The 22778-nt window shown below is 36.3% G+C and overlaps 1 protein-coding gene across 1 annotated transcript in view; it reads right to left on the bottom strand.

Moving 5' to 3' along the window:
• LOC149529869 (uncharacterized) overlaps window positions 1–22778 on the bottom strand; it is a 365125-nt gene that overhangs the window by 233052 nt on the left and 109295 nt on the right. The window contains exons 4-6 of the mRNA XM_089809053.1: window positions 19922–20044; window positions 19662–19831; window positions 19201–19276 (exon numbers count right to left, since the gene is read on the bottom strand). Coding sequence (XP_089665179.1) covers window positions 19201–19276; window positions 19662–19831; window positions 19922–20044 — 369 coding nt within the window. The remainder of the gene's footprint in view (window positions 1–19200; window positions 19277–19661; window positions 19832–19921; window positions 20045–22778) is intronic.

The following is a 22778-nucleotide window of genomic DNA, read 5'->3' as shown; positions in this document are numbered from 1 at the left end:
TTGCGTTTGGAACATCGATTCAAAGAAATTTGACTATAAATTCGCCCATCTTAGACAATAGTCAAATCTGAGGCAAAAAAAATTTTGCAAACCGGCACGCAAAAGCCCGATTTGTGAATTTGGTATGATCATTTCAGATCTCTGAATTTAATTTTCAGATCTGCATATTTTATTATTTCAGTCTCTACAATTTCTCTACATTATTTTTCAAAATCTGCATATTTTGTCTAAAAAAATTTTGGCCATCAGGCCAGTAGGAGAGATTTTTTGTAAGTGAAGATTGGAGCTTGTTAGTGCTAATCAGATATTGGCATCATATTCAAAACATCAAAAAAAATCCAAATTGACTTTTGTTTCATCAAAATTGGACATCTGAGGTGAAATCTAGAGTAAATTGGTTTTTGGAGGTGCGACAGCGACAATTTTAGGAAAAATAATAACAAAGATTTGCAATCAAATTATAGGCTTCTATGGACAGAAATACTACTTTCAGAAATAGGCCCTAAATTGGCTATTGTAATCGCACTAAGTATAAAGTGCCAAAACCTTTCATTAGGGTGGATTGATTGATTTTTTTCATTTTGCGAGGTTTATTGATTGATCTCATGGAGTCTTGTCACACATGTCAATTTAGTGTTAGACCAAAGTTGACAACAAGGAACTATCACAAATGGAGTGCTTTGATACTTGATCATCTAAGAGAACATCAGAAAGTCCTTCCTTATCTCTATTCGAAGACGTTGCCACCAAATCCTAATTGGACATAAATTACTAAACTTCTTCACTTTTTGTATAACAGTATGAGTAAGAAATGTCTTGCTCCTCTTAGAATGGCAAGTTTTCCTCATGATATTTGGATGGCTCTTTGGGAAGCATATAGAGATCCACGAGTTCCTCCATTTCCAGAGAACTTTCTATCATCAGTCACTCTAGTTATGGTAATTACAACTCCAAATGAGATCACACCACCTGATGCTCCTATTGCTACTACTGATCCAGTTCCATCCATAGATGCTCCTGATTCAGTGCAGCAGGAAACACTATATCTTCATACTTCAACTTCATGGGACGACTTCCTTCTAGATATTGCAGAGCTGTTCGTGGAGTCTCACATTGAAGATGTGGGAGATATCATCGATGATATTCGTCTTCTCTTTGTTGAGGTGAATACTTCATCCATTGCCACAGTGATAGATTCATGTACTTCAACACAACAGGCTACACCTTGTCTTCCAGCTCCAGCATCACTGGATGACTTCTTGACAGATATTTCAGGTGTGTTCATGGAGTCACACATAGCAGATTTGAGAGACATCTTTGATGAAGTAGAATCTTTTTCAGTTGTCACTGAGGGCTCACTCTAACCCTCCTATCCATTCTCTACATGATCAGTCTTAACAAGTTGATATGATTGTAGATCCTTATGTACAGTAGTTGCAGGAGGTCTCTTTATCATTTGAGGAGATAGTTGGCTCTTTGGGATAGGTTCTACATCCATTCTTGCTAGAACTGCACATGTTCTTTTCCACAGTATTGAAAGGGGCGACCATCAATATCAACATAGGGACACTTCAACACGTTTCAGAGACACCATTCATCTTCAGGATTCTTTCTACACATAGGGAAAGCATCTCACCTATACCTCTGCCATTGTTTCTTCCAAAGGGGAGGAACATTATTCAGCAATCATAGATTAGCTTCTACATTAGAGCAGCTCTCACTGATCGGCACTCTACATTTGGGGGGGGGGGGGGGGTGGGGGGGAGTACCTTGTCTCCTTCTCTTTTATGGGGGGGACTTTTTCCTCTTATGGGGTTTTGTACTTCTACTTCTTTTTCTATATATATGTCGTAATGGGGAGGTCTTGATTACTCCATCCATCCATGCATCTTGTCTTTTCATCTCTCTTTTTGGGGGAGGGTTTTTCCTCTTTCTCCGCTTTATGAGAGATTTCATTGTATTTTTGTACATGGGTACCTAATATGGCCTAGTAGCCGGGACCCATTACGCATTTTCATCCTAGCCTTTGCAAGCTTAAGTACATTCCCCTAAGTTGCACTTAAGAGGGGGTGTTGGTATAAATAAGTATTTACTTATTACACTTTACTTAAGTTTACTTAGGTCAATACATTATCTTATTATTTAATAGTTTGACACCTAGGAGTTTGCATACTCTTATGAGTTGTCATGTTGACAACACAGAAGTAAGCAACTCTAATTCAGCACATGGCATCTACAACACTAGAGTTTGCATAATTCACTGAGTTGTCATGTAGACAACACAATTATATGCACTCTTAATTTAGCACATGGTGTCTACAATATTATTTTTCGTGCTACACCTTTGTAGGCTTATCCTCTCATCACTGCACTTATCCTCTCATTACTGCACTTACTCCTGTGTTTAATGGAGGATAATCCACTTCTGATGGACATGTACCTTGTTGTAAGACTTATCAGTATGCCGACTCCTAGGCATTCTAGAAGCATTCCAGAGGCCTTTATATTCAGGCACTCCTAGTGTGTATGTACATGACACGACATGACAGAACATTGAATGACAATAAATCAATTTTGGATATTGTTATTCTGATCATACTTTGTTGGTCTACTATTGTGCTTGTGCTTGAGTTTTGTGATCTTGGGTGATTTTGCCCTAAGGCAAATTCTTACATGGTATCAAAGCTATACTAAATTCTTACAGAGGGTCTAGGGTGCAAATCCGGTAATGTAGTGTTGCAAGAGCAAGATGATGATGGTTTGAAGAAATCAGATGATGGGAGGAAGGAAAAAGATGAAATTAAGTTTAGCAACAAATGAAAACTTCAAATAATTCCTAATCCGTTGTTCAAAGTTGAAGTGGACAAGTTTTACAATAAACCACTCTTGGAGGTATACAAAGAGGCTACTTTAAAACATAGTTATGGGACTCAAACTTGCCTCTAACTCGGAAAGTCAAAATTTGACTCGGACTCAGTCTCGACAACTAAACTCGGCAAGGACTTGAAAAATCGAAAAACTCATGAAATTCAAAGATTTTTAAAGATTTAACAATTTTTTCATGCATCATTTAGTCAATTAACATCAAATACACAATAATTGAGATAAATAGAAGCTACTTAACATTCATACACAATTTTGCATAGATCACATAAGTATAAAAGCAAATTTCTGAAGAAAAAAAGTGAATAACATAATATAAAATTGAAGATTAATGATTTAAGATTCAATCCTATATAAATTCATGACATACCACAACATCATTTTCAGAATTAATATACATTGAAAAAAAAAAAAAACCTCTCAGAAATCTCTATCTTTTTAAATTTTAAAAAAATATATTTAAATTTTTTTTTAAAAATTTGGGAGAGTCCTAGGCTCGAGACTCGGCAGAGTCCCTGGACTCTGCCAGGACTTGGCCGAGTCAAGGTCCAGAGGCCATTTTCCTCAAAAAGGCCACTTCTGCCTCGGACTCGCAGAGTCTTACTCTGACTCTTAGAGTCCTGGAACACTGGTTTAAAGTCACACAAAGGTAAAGATAAAAATAGGTTATTGGACCCCGGTGCATCCTCAATTAAGAGAACAATGAGTCTCTATTGGGGCTATATAGTAAACCCAACAATGGTGGCACTAAGCATTCCTCAAACTAACTTTATGAGTTTGTTCTCCACGATTGGATTATTTCCTTGTGACAGAGATCAAATGTTGAAACTTTGGTTTGGATAAAGAGAAGTGGGTACAGTTGTGTATCAATAAATGAGCACATGGTTAATGAATCATGGCATATCCTGGTAGTCACCTCCACCCCAATGCATAGACATTCTCACCAACAAAGCTATGTCATGAAGAGATGCTACTTGTGCGTTTGGGATCCAAGAATCATCATGAGATTATAAGAATGCTTGTGGGAAAGCAGTTTTCCAAGAAGGGGAGATTGTCATGTCCCCAAATTCAAAACAGTAAGAAAACAATTATGATAAATTGAAAATTGAAATTTATCGATGTTGGCAACAATCAGTATTAAGGATTATCAAGGCAAGAGAAGTTTAATTAATAAAATATTAGCCATCGCAAAAGAGGTGTTTATTATAAAACTGATCAATGTGAAGACCAAGAATAACAACATAAGGATCAGTGCAATTAATGATGGTCAAAAGGTAAATCCCCAATCATACTATAAACAATGACTACAAGGGAGACTGATATCAATAATACAATCTGTCATAGTCATCATACCACCAAACCTTCAATACCTTTAGTATGTCAATGAATTAAGGCATCTAATAGGAGGGAATATCGATGAGAGAGAAATAGTCTTTAGAAATGAGAAAACATCTTAAAGAATCGTATTCACCAGTATGGCCATTATAAATATGTGATGAAAGAAAGTTGACTAAATCAACTTCCACTATTCATTCATGAAGACATCGTTAACAAAAGGTATTATAGTTAACCAATATTACACCAGTCAATATTAAACAGATCAAAATTAGCGAAATCCATTATCTAAGGTGGCACGATGAAATTCTGGTTATCATCAATCAAGTTACTACCACATCCACTATTAATTATGAAGTGCTAAAATAACCAATAATGGATTCTCAATTGTTATTGAGTTATGAAGCAACTATTCCATCGAGCCTCTTCCTCATGTTGTTGACAAATATATATATATATATATAATGGATTCTCAATTGTTATTGAGTTATGAAGCAACTATTCCATCGAGCCTCTTCCTCATGTTGTTGACAAATATATATATATATATATATATATATATATATATATATATATATATATATATATATATATATATATATATATTGTAGTAACCCTCAGCTAGTTATAACTTAATCAAACATTAATTTTCTTATAAATCAGTGATTTGACCTTTTGTCAAACATTTTGCAAGCAACTATGTCACCACGATAATGAACCTATTGGCTCACTCTATAGATGTGTTGAAGAATGTCTTTTACTGTGCAAATGTTATGGATTTTTTTTTGCAGTAAATAGTTTTAACCTTCAAATATTATAAATGACTAACAAGTGAACAACTAATAACAAAGTCAGTAAATAACTCAAACATATAACCACTTCTAATTAATGCAAATCTGATTGCTTACATTACAGTTAACAATTGAAAATTGAATTGCATACACTGAATGTGTTTACAGTGGAACTTGGGTGATGGATGCAAGAATTAAAATGCCAAAAGATGCAACAATCTACCCAGCAGTCCGGAACACTCCAACATTCCTTACAGAAATCATTGACAGTAACTTTTGGCAGCCATGTTAGGCAGGGTTAGTACTTGTACTGCCTCCAATACTGATCGCAGCCTTCTATAATAGTTGCTTGGACTTTTAGCGTCTGATTGCAAGACCATTATAATTCAACGCAGGCTTTCCCAGTCAAACACAGGTTTGGCTATGTTAGTGCCTTTCAGCTGCCAAATATGCCAACCTTGGCAATGGCAATATGTACAGATTAGATCATTCAAATAGAAGAATGAAGCACCAACAAGAAAGGACTCCAAATACCGATTCTCCAACAAGTGCATTTCTCAGCAAAAATAATATCTCCTAACCATAGTCAACCACAGTAAAGGAGATGCTAACAAAATCATAGAAAACTCTTCTCAGCCATAGTGTGAAGCAGTAGAGAAGTTGGGAAATCTTAGCTATAGCTCAGCAGCTAAATTGCAAAGTGATTGCAAATGCAATTATTAGATCTCAAAACCCTTATACTTTAGCAAGGGCACAAACTCAAAAACTCCTCACAAGCAATGAAAGAAAATAATCAATCGAATCTTTTCCTCATCAAATGGGCTCACATTTATAATCTCCAAATCGCACAAGTTTTCCAAATAATCTTCACTTAAGAAACTTTCTCAAAACAACATTAAAATATAATAAAATGCCATATAATATAATTATTAATTACTTTTGGCTCCCAAAAATGACCTTTTCCACCATAACATAATATTCTGACACACAAGGGCACTGTTTCTTGTGTCCGTGATTTAAAACTTTTTGACCCGGTTCCAACAAGCTATGATACTGAATAATAAAGTGCCATATAATATAATTATTAATTACTTTTGGCTCCCAAAAATGACCTTTTCCACCATAACATAATATTCTGACACACAAGGACATTGTTTCTTGTGTCCGTGATTTAAAACTTTTTGACCCGGTTCCAACAAGCTATGATACTGAGGCGAGCAACATACAACACTAACAAAAATAACAACCTCAGCATATTTAGATGAATAATAATAATAAATCACCCGTCTTGCGAAAACAACTATAGAAGCATCACAATCAAAATTTGACAACACCAAAGTGATCCTAATGAAGAAAGATGACAAATGAACTTGACGGGGGTGACTTACTATAAATAGACGCTCTCTCCAAGATTCTTGGAGCCCAAACCAAAAGCTCAAAATAAAAATTAGGAGCATTACTCAACTCCTCTAACTCAATTGAGCTCATCAAAACCAACAGTTTGGCTTACTATAAATAGTAAGTCCCTCAAATGGAGCCAAAACACACCATGGGCTACTAGAAAGCCTATAACCCCACAACTGAGACCCTCAAATCCTACTGTCATCTCATGAGAGTTGTGATGGTGAACTGACCAAGCCAACTGTAGGAACTTGGTACAAATAGGGACATTACAGTCCTCCCTCCCTAAGATTGCTTGTCCCCGAGCAATCTCGAAGAAAAATGAATATCACAATCCACCTAGATCCCATGGGTAGAATTGCATACTATCCCTAATATGTACAAGCAACTCCTCTAGCACCAACACCCAAATAACTAATATCAATGATATAATTATCTGAAAACTGATTGTATGAATTGAAGGTGGTAACAACTCATCGGAACTCAGCCCAGTCGAAATACCAACTATGTCCCCACCTGGGTCTCCACCAAATTGCACTCTGGAAATGACAATAACCATATAAACCTTAATCAATATCACCAACTCCAACTTCTGATAAACTGTCATGGATGTGTGGGTACTACACATGGTCTAACTTACAGCTGTCAATCCCATATGTAAAAGATGGTGCTAAGCCATCCCATAATGGATGGTATGAAATTGGAACCAACCCACACTAACGGGAAACCCAATCCTCTACCAGTGGGTCAAAAGAGAAGTGATTAGCAATCTTCATAGTGTAATGCCAATAAAATCTCCCAATCTCTATCAAGGGCTCATCAACATCAAATTGGGAATCAGAAGATGACTCCAATCTCTGACTCTGAACTATTGGTCGGGCATAATCCTATGCAACCCTCTTAGCAAACCCAACCTCAAAATCCCTATGGGGGAGCATAGTAGACAGAGTCTCTACAATCTTTCCCACCAACCTCTAAATTGCACGAGAGCCTTGGATGAGAGTGCCCTTAGGCACTCTGTATGTACTATGAATCCTCCTGCACATCCAAACTCTCCAATAGATACTCTGTGAAAGACTCTATGCAATAGAAATTATATGTGGAAGCATCAACCTACAACCCACAACTGGTCCCTCTGAAAATGTGGCATTGTTAATTGTCCAATGCTATTAGCTATATAAAATGAAGAAATAGATCTGCTTCCGGCAGAAGGAAGCAAATCCGCTTTCGGCAGAAGGAAGCAAATCACAATGAGAGCTCCTCTCCATTGATGCTCTCACCTCCTTGGTACCTACTGCACCCATGTGTTGGATGGATGTGTCAGCCACATCATTATGTCCATCATCCCCAATCGTAGAAGAAAACTCACCATCAGCCACAATATGTAGCTACACTGGATTTGGGGCTAGTGTGGATTGAACATGCTCCAGCTCCACAGTCACCTCATCCAATCGTGACTGTGACTCCTGAAGAGCCAACTGAGTACTTTGAAGATAGTCCATAGTCACCACAAGCTCCTAGTTGAGCTCAACCACCTCCTCCTCTTTTACTAACAATGTCTCATAATAGGTGCTAACCCACTCTAGAAGGTAATCCCTGTCAGCAACTAACTGACAATAACTATGCTTCAAGATCCTGACAGCCTCTTGAAGCTCATTAATCTCTGCTAGGGGAATACTACTATTATTGTGCTCATTTGACACAGAAACACCCCAACTAGATGTAGCTAGAATCTAACGGATAGCATAATAATGCTCAAGAGATGAAGAAATGTCACTATATGATGCAAGAGCATCCTGGGTTGCCTTGCTATCCTACTCTTTTTTTTGGTTCATTCGATCAAGTTCTAGCATTAACCGAGTTCCAGTGTTGACCAAGAGTTCCTTTGTGTGCTGAGTGAACCTGATATTTCTTGATGCTCGATTCATTCTTTGACCAAGTTTGTCTCTGATTGGTTCTTAGTTTAAGCTGATTTATGTATTTAATTAGGATTATGAATTTAATGATAGGATCTTGTCTTGGGATGTGTGCAAAATATTTTAAGGTCGGCCTTTCTGTCATGTAATGATCTAGAATCTATTCTAAGTCATTTTGGCAAGTATAAGTAGGGGTATTAGGTTTAGGTTAGGTAAGGACTTAGAGGGTTTAGAGCGGATGTTTCTAGAAAAGTGAATTTGAAGTTGGATCGTGGATCTTTAAGTTGTATTTTGTATCTAGTCATAACTTAGAAGGTCTTACGGCTAGGCATGCAAGCTAAAAATTGGATGAATCAATAAAAGTGTTTACTCACACTCTCCTTGGTGTTGTTCTCTATGTGTTTGCTTCTATTGTGTTTACTTAGCAAGGTGTTTGGGTAGTTAGGTGTGCCTCTGGCCCTAGCTATTCAGATCCCTCCTTGTGTTAGGTGGTATCAGAGCTTGAGGTCTGTCCTTGAGGAGATTGGATCATGTAGAACCCTAAGTTAAATTTGGTTGTAAGGTGGTAGATCTGCGGATTTGACCTATAACTTGCAGAGGGGTACAATCTTGCAAGAACTTGTTTGTAAAGATGGTTCAAGCCAAAGGAAATGCTGACACTGCTATTATGAACAAGTTGAGAAAAATTGCAGCCAGAGTAGATGTTGTGGAGACAACCCAAGGGGGAGGAGCGCATCTTGATGATGTGAGTGATAATGAAGCAATGACACCAAACCCTAATCCAAAATCTAAGGAAGATCAGGATGAAGAGCGATCGTTGAGAGTATTGTCTAGGGTACATTCAAAGCCTATTGTAGAAGTTGTTCCTTATGATGGAAAATTGGACACCAACATTGTGTTGGATTAGATCTTTGATATGGATAAGTTCTTTAAGTTTGAAACAACTCCTGATATTAGAAAGGTGAAAATTGCAGTCACTAGGTTGAAAGGTCATGCTTCACTGTGGTAGGGCATTTGCAAACTGATAGACAAAGGAGAGGAAAGGAGAAGATCAGGGCTTGGCTGAAAATGGTGATCTAGGTGAAGAAGTTCCTTCCCGCTGATTACCAAGTTAGCTTGTTGAGAAAGATGCAAAATTTGAGACAAAAGGATATGACTGTGAAGGAGTATACTGAGGAATTATATAGATTGGACATCAGATCTAGACATGTGGATGATGAGGTTGAGAAAGTTGCAAGGTATCTCAATGGATTGAGATCTAGAATTCAAGATGAGATAAGTTTTGTGAAATTGGAAAGTGTGGAAAAAGCATACCAATATGCCTTAAAAGTTGAAGAGAACATGAAAATTAAGTTTGAACAAAGACAAAAAGGTAGAGGTGGTAGATTCCAGAGAGGTAGAGGTAGATCTTATGGAGAAAATGACAGATCTGATAATTTTGTGCAAGATAAGGGCAAATTTGAGTGGAAAATTGATGACAAAGGCAAGACCGAATGGGAAGGTGGTAATTCTTATTGAGGAGATACTAATTCTTACCGAGGAAGAGGTAATTCTTATTCTAGAGGTGGTTTTCGTGGTAATTGTTTCAAATGTAACAAAAAAGGGCATAGATCCTTTGAGTGTAGATACTATGGTGAGAACAAACAAGGTAACAAAAATTTTATGATTCAAGGAGACATTGAGGGTTCACCAAGTGGACCTAAGGCTGGAGAAAATTCGATGGTGAGAAGAACTTTGTATAAAAGTGGAGTTACTAATTGGGTTGCCAATGCATTGAGCAGAAGATGTTCTTTGTTGACTGAGATGAAGGTTGAAGTTCTTGGTTTTGATGGAATGAAAGAGTTGTATGAGACTGACCCTTATTTTTGTAAGGCGTGGAGAGAGTGCAAAGCACCAAATCTATCAGATCAAATGAGAGTTTGATGAGTATTTCATTCGAGAAGGTATGTTGTTCAAAGGAATTCAATTGTGTATACCAAGAAGTTCCATGACAGTAAATTTGATTAAGGAAAAGCATTGTGGTGGTTTGGTTGGACATTTTGGAATTCATAAAACATTGACTTTGCTGAATGATAAGTATTATTGGCCACAAATGTATAAGGATATTCAGAAGTTTGTAAGGAGTTATGGAATTTGTCAAGTTGCAAAAGGAGTAAGTCAGAATACTGGATTGAATACACCTATTTCTATTCCTAAGAAAACTTGGAGTGACATCAGGATGCATTTTGTTCTTGGATTACCTAAGATAGCAAGAGGGTATGATTCTATATTTTTTGTTGTGGATAGATTTTCTAAGATAACACATTTCATACTATGTAAGAAGACATCAGATGTTGTGCATATTTCTAAGATTTTCTTCAAAGAGATTGTTAGATTGCATGGATTACCAAAAAATATTATTTTTGACAAGGACAATAAGTTTGTTGGTTATTTTTGGACTTTGTGGAAGATGGATACTGAATTGAAGTTTAGTTCTACATTACATACACAAACAAATGGACAGATAGAGGTTGTCAATAGAAGTTTGGAAAATTTATTGAGATGTTTAATTAGAGATAAGCCGAGTAATTGAGATATGATACTGGCACAAGCAAAGTTTGCATATATAATTCTGTGAATAGTACAGGAAAAATACCTTTTGAGATTGTTAATGGAATGTAGCCTAGAGGAATATTAGATTTGAGGGATGTTGTTGGTGAAGGGAAGTGTTGAAAGGGGAAGAATTTGTTAGTTTTATGAAGTCTTTACATGAGACAGTGAAGTTGAAGATGGAACAAGGTAATCAGAAGTATAAGGAGAAAGCAGATAAGTTTAGGAGACGTCATGTTTTTGAAGTTGGTGATGAGGTGATGGTTCATTTGAAGAGAGGTAGATTTCCTATTGGAACATACAGTAAGCTGAAAATGAATAAGTTTGGGCCTTTTAAGGTCTAGAGGAAGTTTGATAGTGGTAATGCTTATGAAGTTGAGTTAACCGATGACATGGATATATCTCCTATATTCGATGTTGTTGATTTGTATAAGTATAATGAGTCAGATGATGAAGTTGTATCAAATGATTATCCTAAGAAGTAGATTGAAGAGGTTGAATAGATATTGGATTAGAGAGTTGGTAAAAGCACAAGAGGAAAAGATTACTATGAATATTTGGTGAAGTGGAACAACATACCAATTGAAGATGCTACATGGATTTCTCAATCTGAGTTGGATTTAGCTCAGGTTGCGACATCTCAATGATTTAGGAGAATCATTTCTTTCAACCCCGATTAGCTGATGTAGGAGCATCCAGGGTTGCCTTGTTATCCTAATCCTTTTTTTGGCTCATTCTACCGAGTTCTAGTGATAACCGAGTTCCACTGTTGACCGAGCTCCAGTGTTGACCATGTGTTCCTTCGTATGTTGAGTGAACCTAATATTTGTTGATGCTCAATTCCTTTTTTGACCAAGTTTGTTTGTGATTCGTTCTTAGTTTGAGCCCACTTATGTATTTAATTTGGATCGTGAATGTAATGATAGGATCTTGTCTTGGGATGTGTGCAGACCATTTTAAGGTTGGCCTTTCTGTTATGTAATGATCTAGAATCTTCTGTAAGATGCTTTGGCAAGTATAAGTAGGGGTATTAGGTTTAGGTTAGGTAACAAATTAGAGGGTTCAAAGCAGATGTCTCTAGAAAAGAAAATTTGAAGTTGGATCGTGGATCTTAAAGTTGTATTTTGTATCTAGCCGTAACCCAGAAGACCTTACAGCTGAGCATGTATGCTAAAAATTGGATGAATCAATAAAAGTGTTTACTCTCTCTCTCTCTCCTTGTTGTTCTCTGTGTGTTTTCTTTCGTTGTGTTTACTTAGCAAGGTGTTTGGATAGTTAGGTGTACCTCTGGCCCTAGCTGTTCAGATCCCTCCTTGCGTCACTATCACTCACCTTCATCTAACAAGCCACATGATGCCTCTCTAATCCCTGACTTGTATGCAAGCTCCCTGTCTCACTAACTACACTGTGATAGGAAATTGAATCAAAATTGCCCACCACAAGATTACTCACACATGTGTTATTGTCCTCGTTCAACTCTGCATCCAAGATACAACTATTATGTACCTCAATCAACTACTCATTCAAAGAAATGGAAGCCCTCGCAATATCAATCTCTTCACATGTCTTAGCTTCCACCTCAATGATAAGAACCTATAAACATTGATCCTAGGACCCATCTAAAACCTCCTCGGAGTCATCACCCAATAACTAGCAAGGGGTATCATATCTAGTGCAACTCATAGCATCGTCAAATAGATCATTAGATGTGTCCATACTAACTGCATCCACATCTCCTGACTTTGCTGTAATACCCAAATCACCAACATCACAATTTGGCGACTTCATACGTGCCTTGGTCCCACCTATGGAAGCAACTACCTCCTACATTGGAGCAACACTACGATAACTGACATATAAGTCTCCAATAACAACTCCCTCCTCGAGAGGGCCAGAAGTATTAGTGGTAACAACTACATCAACTGTCTCTGCACTACTTGTAGCAACAACTCTGGGAGCCTCAACATGCTGAAGCTCAGTGCCACTATCCTCCACTACCACTAACACAACCACATGTCCCTGTGAAATTAGTCCATCATCACTTCATTGTAACACCCAAATCACCAACATCACAATTTGGTGACTCCATACGTGCCTCGATCCCACCTATGGAAGCAACTACCTCCTGCACTGGAGCAACACTACGATAACTGACATATAAGTCTTCAATAACAACTCCCTCCTCGAAAGAGCCAGAAGTATTAGTGGTAACAACTGCATCAACTGTCTCTGCACTAACTATAGCAACAACTCTAGGAGCCTCAACCTGTTGAAGTTCAGTGCCACTATCCTCTGCTACCACTAACACAACCACATGTCCCTATAAAATAAGTCCATCATCAACACTACAAACAGGACTAGAAAGTGTCATACTAAATATAAGTACATCTGCATCATGGACACCCGTCAAGGAAAACTCAAGCTTCTTTCCTTGCAACCTCGATGTCGGCCTTCTAAAAGCAAAAACCATATACCTTGTTGCCCTCTCAATTGTCTTAGAATCTGACAAGCTCTTTGCTAACCTTTGTTGATAAATCTTAACTTTCTCCATACTCTCCTGCAAAGCATTCATTTTTGCACCAGGATCCGACAAGCTCTCCGCCAACCTCAGTTGATAAAGCTTAACTTTCTCCATACTCTCCTACAAAGCATTCATTTTCGCACTACCTTCCTTGTTACTCCACCGACTTCTAGAATTGTCAGTCCTCCTATGTTTGTCCATGGCTAGAAAATGCTAGAGCGTTGGTCACTCCAAATGCAATAGCAAATCTCAAAATAAAATAACTTCCCTACCCCACAAGATGGCCAAAAACTGCTTTGATACCACTGTAGTAACCCTCAGTTAGTTATAACTTAATTAAACATTACTTTCGGTTTGAAATTTCGTCAAACATTTCGCAAGCAACTATGTCATCGTTGTAATTAACTTGTTGGCTCACTCTATAGATGTGTTGAAGAATGTCTTTTTGTGTCCAAGAATGTTTGCAATTGTTATGGACTTTCTTTGCAGTAAATAGTTTTTACCTTCAAAATATATATGAATGACTAACAAGTGAACAACTAATAACAATGTCAGGTAAATAACTAAAATATAACAACTTCTAATTAATGCAAATCTGATTGCTTACATGATTGTCAACAATTGAAAATTGAATTGCATACACTGAATGTGTTTACAATGGAACCTGGATGATGGATGCAAAAATTCAAAGGCCAAAAGATGCAACAATCTGCCCAACAGTCCTCAACACTCCAACATTCCTTACAACAGTCATTGACAGTAACTTTTGGCAACCACGTTAGGCAGGGTTAGTACTTGTGCCACCTCCAACACTGATCGCAGCCTTCTATAATAGCTACATGGGCTCTTAGGGTTTGATTGCAGGCCCATTAGAATTCAACGCAAGCATTGTACTATCCAACACAACCCTCTAACAAAATTGCAGGCTTTGCCAATCAAACACAAGTTTGGCAATGTCTGTTCCTCTTAGCTGCCAAATATGCCAACCTTGGCAATGCCAATATGTACAGATCAGATCATTCAAATAGAAGAATGAAGCACCAACAAGAAAGGACTCCAAATATCGATTCTCCAACAAGTGCATTTCTCAACAAAAATAATATTTCCTAGCCACTATTAACCACAGTAAAGGAGATGCTAACAAACTCATAGAAAATAATTCTCTTCTTAGCCACAATGTGAAACAGTAGAGAAGTTGGGCAATCTTAGCTATAGCTCAACAGCTAAATTGCAAAGTGATTGCAAATGCAATTCTCAGATCTCAAAACCCTTATACTTTAGCAAGGGCACAAACTCAGAAACTCCTCACAAGCAACAAAAGCAAATAAGCAATCGAACTGCTTTCTTCATCAAATGGGCTCATATTTGTAATCTTCAAATGGCACATGTTTTCCAAATGATCTTCACTTAAGAAACTTCCTCAACACAACATTAAAATATATTAAAGTGTCATATAATATAATTAATAATTACATTTGGCTCCCAAAAATGACCTTTTCCACCATAACATAATATTCTGACACACAAGGCCATTGTTTCTTGTGCCCACAATTTAAAACTTTTCGACCTAGTTCCAACGAGCTATGATACTGAGGCGAGCAACATACAACACCAACATAAATAACAACCTTAGCATATTTAGATGAATAATAATAAATCATTCGTCTTTCAAAAACAACTGTAGAAGCATTAGAATCGAAATTTGACAACATCAGAGTGATCTTAATGAAGAAAGACGATAAATGACCTTGACGAGGTGATTTACTATAAATAGACGCTATACCCAAGAATCTTGGAGCCCAAACTAGAAGCTCGAAATAAAAACTTGGAGTGTTACTCAACACCTCTAACTCAACTGAGCTCATCAGAATCAATAGTTTGACTTACTATAAATAGTAAGTCCCTCAAATGGAGCTAAAACACACCATGGGCTACTGGAAAGCCTATAACCCCACAACTAAGACCCTCAAATCCTACTATCATCTCATGAGGGTGCAATGGTGAATTGAGCAAGCCAACTTCAAGAACCTGCTACAAATGGGCACAATACATACATACACACACACACACATACACATGTATATGTATATGTATGTATGTATATGTGTGTGTGTGTATGGGCATCGTAGCAAGGTAATCGATATGTGAATAATTGATTTTATAAACTCATACCCCTTTGTGGATTCCTCTCAACAAAAAGCATAATTGATTGCTATTGCAACCTATCCCAGTGCAAGCACAACGATTGCAGATCAGAGACAACATCAATCAACGAGAATTCAACATTAAAGACATATCAGAGATTGCCCTTGTATAGAGTATTTGCATAATTCATATCAGAATATCTGAGACAGCATACTTTTTCCAAGTGTTTACCTTGTAACTTGCAGCACATATTAGAGAAGGCTCCAAGGGTAATATACATGCCATTATATTACTAAATCAGAAACAATCAATATATATATTGAATTCAGTATTGCTTTCTAACTGCCATGCGTACATTACAGTCACTAATATAATTATCTCTGTATTATCATTATATTGTGATAATATTGAAAGTGAAACTATACATTCTATTCCATTGTTATACATTAGTGCACTTCCAATGTTGTAGTATTCGGAATCATCAGACACATCCATCATTTATTAATTATATAGAATTCAGTATTGCTTTCAAACTTCCATGTACACATTTGCAGTCACTAATATATTTATCTCTGTATTATCATTATTTTGTGATAGTTTTCAAAGTATAATTGTCAGTTGTATTCCGTTGTGGCATTTGGATATATATATATATATATATATATATATATATATCAAAGAACCAAAAATTGTGGCAATTCACGCAATTCACATGATTCGGCAATTTGATTTAGCCTAGGCGACTTTTCCTAACCCAATGAATCGGATCGCCAATTTTTTTCCCATGAATCGGCTCAAAGAATTGGACATCTCTATTGGACAACTTAAAAGCATAAAAAAATACAACTTTTTTTAATGATTTTTTTTAACATTTCTCTTTCTTGTAACCCGAAAAGGCTTTCTATTTGTTGAGTATAACAAAAAGAGAGGAAAAGTGAGAGATAGACTTAAGCTAGAGCTAGAGCTAGCATATAGATTTTTTTCTTCATTTTGTTTACAGATAGACATACATTTCATGGATCTTCATCTTACATACATTTATGATTTGACAAAATTTATAATTCTATATATCTATGTCATATGATCCTATGTTTTCTATTTACTTCAGCGACAGATTACAATTTACATTTTACGTATGTGATGGATTTATCATTTATATATAACTTTTTATGTATAATAGCTTCTATTTATTGATGTTCAAATCTCTAAATTTTAAGGTTTTTTTTCATTTTGCCAATTCATAGACGATTCTGATCTGATTCACAAGTCGAGCCAGCCTTGCTGATTCCAAGTTATGGCTCTTTGATATATATATTGCACTGTTATACGTTAGTTCATTTCCATAGTTGTAGGATTCCAAATTACTAGTCAGATCCATAATTCATTAATTTATGTTCATAATTCACATAGTTGCACTTTCCATTCATTAACCCACAATGTCCAAATAATATAAAAAGGGTACATTACAGAATTATGTATATCTTGTGTTATACTTTACATATGCATGTGTGTGTACGAATACATCATTTAATAATATACATTAAGCCAATTTCTTAATCACTCATTAATACAGTATCATAATTCAAATGGCTGCACTTTGCATTCATTAACCCACACAGTCTCCAAATAATCTAAAAAGGGTACATTACAGAATTATGTATATGTTGTGTTATACTTTATACATATATACTTTGTGTGTGTGTGTGTGTGTGAATACAGCAGTTAATAATATACATTTAACCAATTCCTTAATCACTCATTAATATAGTGGAGAGGATATGTTTTTATTTGTGTAGTTTTGGTATCGATGAGTGTTTATGAAACCCTTGGGCCAAGTGGTGGTATTGGCAGACGTTCATGAAAACCTTGCGTCCATCTGTGGAGGTGGTTTCAAGCGCCCTACAACAAGTTAAATCTCCATCCTTCTTAAGGCTATTGATTAGAAGAGAAGCAAGGACCTAGGGCTTAAGTGTGTTATCTGTCAAATCAAAATGCATTATGAATCATTCATTGTTTCTTAATTCAATTGGATTTGAATACATAGCGATGTATGTTTATCTTGGGGAATTGGCAATCTCCTAGTAAGTAACCTTACAGATTGCCATTAAGCATAATCCAAACCCTAGTTGGGGATTTTAGGGTAAATCAAGTAAAGTCCTAGCTGGGAACATTATACTGGTCCCAATCATGTTGCTCAATCATGTTGTTCCATCTCTTCCCCTTTAAATAATTACTCAAGGTAGGATTACACCAGCTAATCTCAAAAAGGCTCCTCAAAGGGCTTCAGCTTAAACAGATGTTCTCTTTGGATGGTGAGAAAACAAAAGACTCCATAGCTATGTTAGGGGTAGCTAAATCATCAAGTGTAACAATATTTAGATTCTATTTACTAAAAATCTCAAACTCCCCTTGGACTAAACATGCTGACTCCTCCCTATGCTCCATGCACAGGACTTTTCCCTTTGGGAACTATTAAAACATGGACAGAATCAGAAAGATGTAAACTGCATCTCTCAAAAAATAATGTCCATGTATTGGCATGTCTATATGGTGTGCTTTTATCTTCTAAGGTTACTTGTTCATGATAGTGCAACTTTTAAGGTTCATCTTGACTAACCTAAGAAGACTCAAAGGAGTATACAAGTTACAAAGCTTAAGGGAGAATTGTAGATGATCTTTTATTTTAAAGATTTCTTACATTTCAATCCATAGGAATCATTCTTTGCTCCTAACAGATATATTTGTATTACTGCTAAACACCTACTTTGATTACTCTTAGGTTCCTTTCAAGAGATGCAAGTAGATGAGTGAAAGGAATTTGATGATGTTAGCTTAGATGTTTGTTTTGTTTTTCTGATGGGTAATAGGCCATAGCTGAGACTAATTATTATTAATTGTTGAAATTTATTATTATTATTTGCTAAGCTCAACAAGTAGACTCCAACCCAAGACCTCCAAGATAAGAGGCTCACAATTTACCGTTGTGATGTAGGATTTTGCCTAATGTTATCTTAGCTTTTTTGTTTTGCATCTACTCTTTTCTTTAGGCTACAAGAATCATGTATAGCACACCCTATAAACTGCAGTGCACCGGGTAAACTTTGTTGACATGACTGGTGATGCTGGCACAAGATGTTCTCTTATAACACATGGGCTAGGGGGAGACTAGACCTTGTGACCTTGTGCTCCATAACAAGAAGCTCTTGCCAATCAATCTAGGCCCCCAGCCTGATGAGTCTACTTACTAATACATATTAATGGTGTTGATTTCTTGAAATTGAATTTTCACCTTTCATGGAATATGCATTCTATGGTCTCTAATTTTCTTCTCAATGCGATAAGTAAATGCCTCCTAGACATATGTATCACACTAAACTTTCTGGCTCTTAAATCCTTTGATCCTAGATGCTTTTAGGATTTTCCTAAATTAACAAAAGTTTATTTTCTAATTTTCATAAAAGAAACTATAATAAGGTTTACAATTTTTAAAATGATTGTTTAATCTTATTGGTAGAATAGAAGAATGAGAATCATAAGAGCCTTAATCATTAGGATTTCAATAATAGAATCATGATGCAAAATATCAATAAGTAAATGAATGACAAAATGATAAGCATACCATCAAGACGTTGTCAATCCCTGTTATGCCAAGTTCATAAAAGAAGGCAACACATATAATGTGCCTTAAGATTCCACTGTTCAACATTTAGAATGTCAATGTCAGACATGTATTTATAACATTTTTCAATGAGGAAATAAACCGTTTTGTTCAGAATTTGTGAGGTACAAAACTATATTGGGGCATAATTCCAAAGCAAAGAAGTAGAACATGTGTTCTATTTAAAAATTGAAAATGGCTTGATTTTTAAAAATTTAAATGAACAGTTTATACACATTGACCTAGACCCTAGCTTGTTGAGAGAGTATTGGACTTTGTTCTTTTCACAAACATTAGAATACATGGAAAAATCCTTATTCTTGAGAAAATGGAAATATAGCATGAGGTAAAATTGTGCATATCAATCCAAAGTACCTAGATATAGATAAAAAATTATATGGAAAGTTATTTGACAGACTGACCTTGAGGAAATTATTAGAGTTTCTTTTATTGACTTCCATCTTTGAATGAGGATAGTCTCACACCAAGGCGCTGATGACCTTTGCTGGTATTCAATTAGACCAGCGCTAAATGATTCAACAATAAAGAGTTTTCCATAGGCTCCAGAAATCACCAAGAGAACAGTTGCAACCTGAGATTTGAAAAAATGAAAATGAGTTAGGCTAGTGCATAGTTGCATCGTTTTACATGTATGGCAAACAGAACCCTTAAAATAACCTGCCTGAAATATATAATCTTCAGAGAGAAGCCATGCAAGTAGATTCCCTAGAACATGGGCAATTGAAAACATGCCTGTTAGGTAGCCAAAAGCAATTGCTCGTTTTCTGTCATCCACAATATCTGCCTGATCAAAATACAAAATTGCATACATATGACACATATCAGAAAGAATTACAATATAGATGAATCTAAATATTTGTATCCAAAGGAATTTCTTTCAACAAAGTATCTCGCTAGTAGGGCTAAAATGATAGTTTTGGCTAAACACAGAATTATAATTACATCTCAAAAATGTAAATTAATTTTCAAATAATTTAACTCCTCATTGTGTTTGCCCTGTGAAATGTACAGTCCAAAGATATTTGTAAATATCTCACAAAAAATATGAGTCAAGTTTGAACCAATAAAGGTCAACGTGCAAAACAACCACCAGGACATAAATCACTGATATTGGCATTCCTACCTATCTTAGTGAAATGACACATATTGTTAGTATTTAAATTTCTCTATGCCAAACAACACAAAATAAAACAACATACAACAATCAAACCATTACGAAAATTGTAACAAGAAGCTTCATGAGATCTAACTAATCCTAAAATTAATAGAATTTACAAGTACTAACGCTAGACAAAAATCTCAAGGAGATTTTGCATAAATGAAATGAATAATTAACTATGTTTTTGGCTCAATGCAAATGTTAGACTATCTACAGTCAAGACTCGAATTGATATTTTTGATATGAGGGTAAACTATTCATTACACAAACAAGCCCAACTTTCTTCTGGTTAAAGTAGAGACAGCTACAACAACATCAAATACTGACCCTAGGCTAAATCAGGGACCAACATTCTTATGCTCTGATAGCCTTGTAATGTCCCCTGTATGGAATTATGCTCAAATACCCTTGTAATGTCCCCTTTCAGAGATTACTCTAATTCTTGTCTTTTACTATGCTACTGCAAAAAGGATTGTGATGTCCCCAGTTTAGAATCTAATAGATTTAGGATTTAATAAGTCTTAAATGAATACTTATTAAAATCGGCATTCTGTAATGTCCCCAATTTGGCAGGTTCCAATACTTGGGTGATGTCAATTTATCATCGTGACCCTCGTGAGCTTATACTGTGTTTTGAGAGTCTCAGTTGAGTGACTTGCTATTTATCGTAAGACAGTTCTGGCATAGTTTCTATTTTTAGCAATATAGTTGAGGCACCTCATGACTTGGCTCCTTCAGTGATCGTTTGGATTAATTAATGAGTTTCATATTGAAAGTTATTAACTAAGACTGGCTTACTTAATAACTCTATTATTTCATGATTCTAATTTGATGGTGTCAAGTTGAAACCTCTTTAATGAAAAGTGTAACAATGAAGCCTGCTGATATTTGGTGTATGAGAGAAGCCACAGTTGATTTTTAATTATAAAAAGGCTTCCTTGCAAATCGAGCCATCTTCTAACATTTATATTATATGAATTTGGTGAATTCTCTAAGGGTTTCAACATAGGAGCTGGAGAAGTCTAAATTTTTTTCCATTGGTTAGCACTTTGAGCTGGTGAATATACCAGTGAATTGTGTCTTCTTTTCTCAGATCTAATTCTGCAATTCTGATTGATAATTTGGTGTTGAGGTATGCCGAATTAATCACTATATCTGCTGTGATTCATATCAAGAAGTGTACTTGTTTAGACGTCATTCCCTTGCCCTCATTTCTGTTATAATTACTGTTGCATTGAGGCATTTGTGGAGATGCAATCAAGCATTTATATCTGTAATTGAGTTTACACTTGGGCGGCCCATTTTGAGAGGGTGACATGAGGTTTCTTTGGAGCAATGATTTCCTATTTGAGGCTGCATCTGATCTGCTACAGCAGCATCTATTCCTCTGGGGTTGTGTTTCATTGTTAGTGGGCCTTGGCGTGGGATAGGCATTGCTGGAAATTAAGTCCCAACATCAATCACATCTAGATTCATTTTGTATTATAAATCACTTGTCTAAATTGTTTATAATAATTGCAAAACTTATAATTGCAATTCATTGTTATTGTGTTGGCAACATAGTGATTTAATTTTCATATCTATTGCAAGAGCATTTCTTGTATTTCTAAATATATTCTGCAAATTACAAAAGAAAACCATATACATTCAAAACCAAGACAAAATAAATATTGTAAAAACCACTAAAAAAAAAACTTCAGCATAGTTCTTGAGCGAGCAATGGCCCTTTAATTGGTATCAGAAGGGTTTCATGCCAGCCTATAGGGAACCTAGGTTCATTATGGCTCAAAGGCTTATGCCTGGCATGCATTATAACTGCAGGGGAAGGCCTTCACCACCAAGTGAGGGAGAACCGGAGTTCTAGTGGTTCTGGGGTTTTTAGTGGTACAGGTCACATGGATGCTAGTACAGGTTTTGATATTGACAAGCAGGCTAGGGGGACACTAGGAGATCTTGCACATGGTCAACACCATGTTGCCAATGTTCTACAACAACAATCTAAGACTTTGCAATGTATTTCTCTCCCTAAAGGATGCAGCAGAGATAGAGGTACCAAGAGTATATCAGTTAGCTCTCACAGGTCTAGAACTGAGGATAGGATTGACAGGATTGAGCACACATGTGTATATGATAGGTCGCAACAGCCTACTTTCTTGAAATTTAATTTGATGTGGCTAATACTAAGGGTGAGGCCGTCGTATTTGTTGATGATGTGGTAGCACACTATGCTAAGTGGGATGCTCTACCACAGGCCATTAGGCAAAATCTAAACTGTGATAGATTCTTGACACCCGAGAGGGAGCACACTAGAGATAGGTTTGCACCTGAGAGATAGAGGCCTAGACAAACTGATTTGAAA

This window comes from Cupressus sempervirens, chromosome 11 (genome assembly GCF_028749045.1).
Source record: "Cupressus sempervirens isolate cs-2001-9-10 chromosome 11, ASM2874904v1, whole genome shotgun sequence".
Classification (NCBI taxonomy): Eukaryota; Viridiplantae; Streptophyta; class Pinopsida; order Cupressales; family Cupressaceae; genus Cupressus; species Cupressus sempervirens.
Note: the sequence above shows the minus strand (reverse complement) of the source record. Positions and strands in the feature narration are given on the sequence as shown.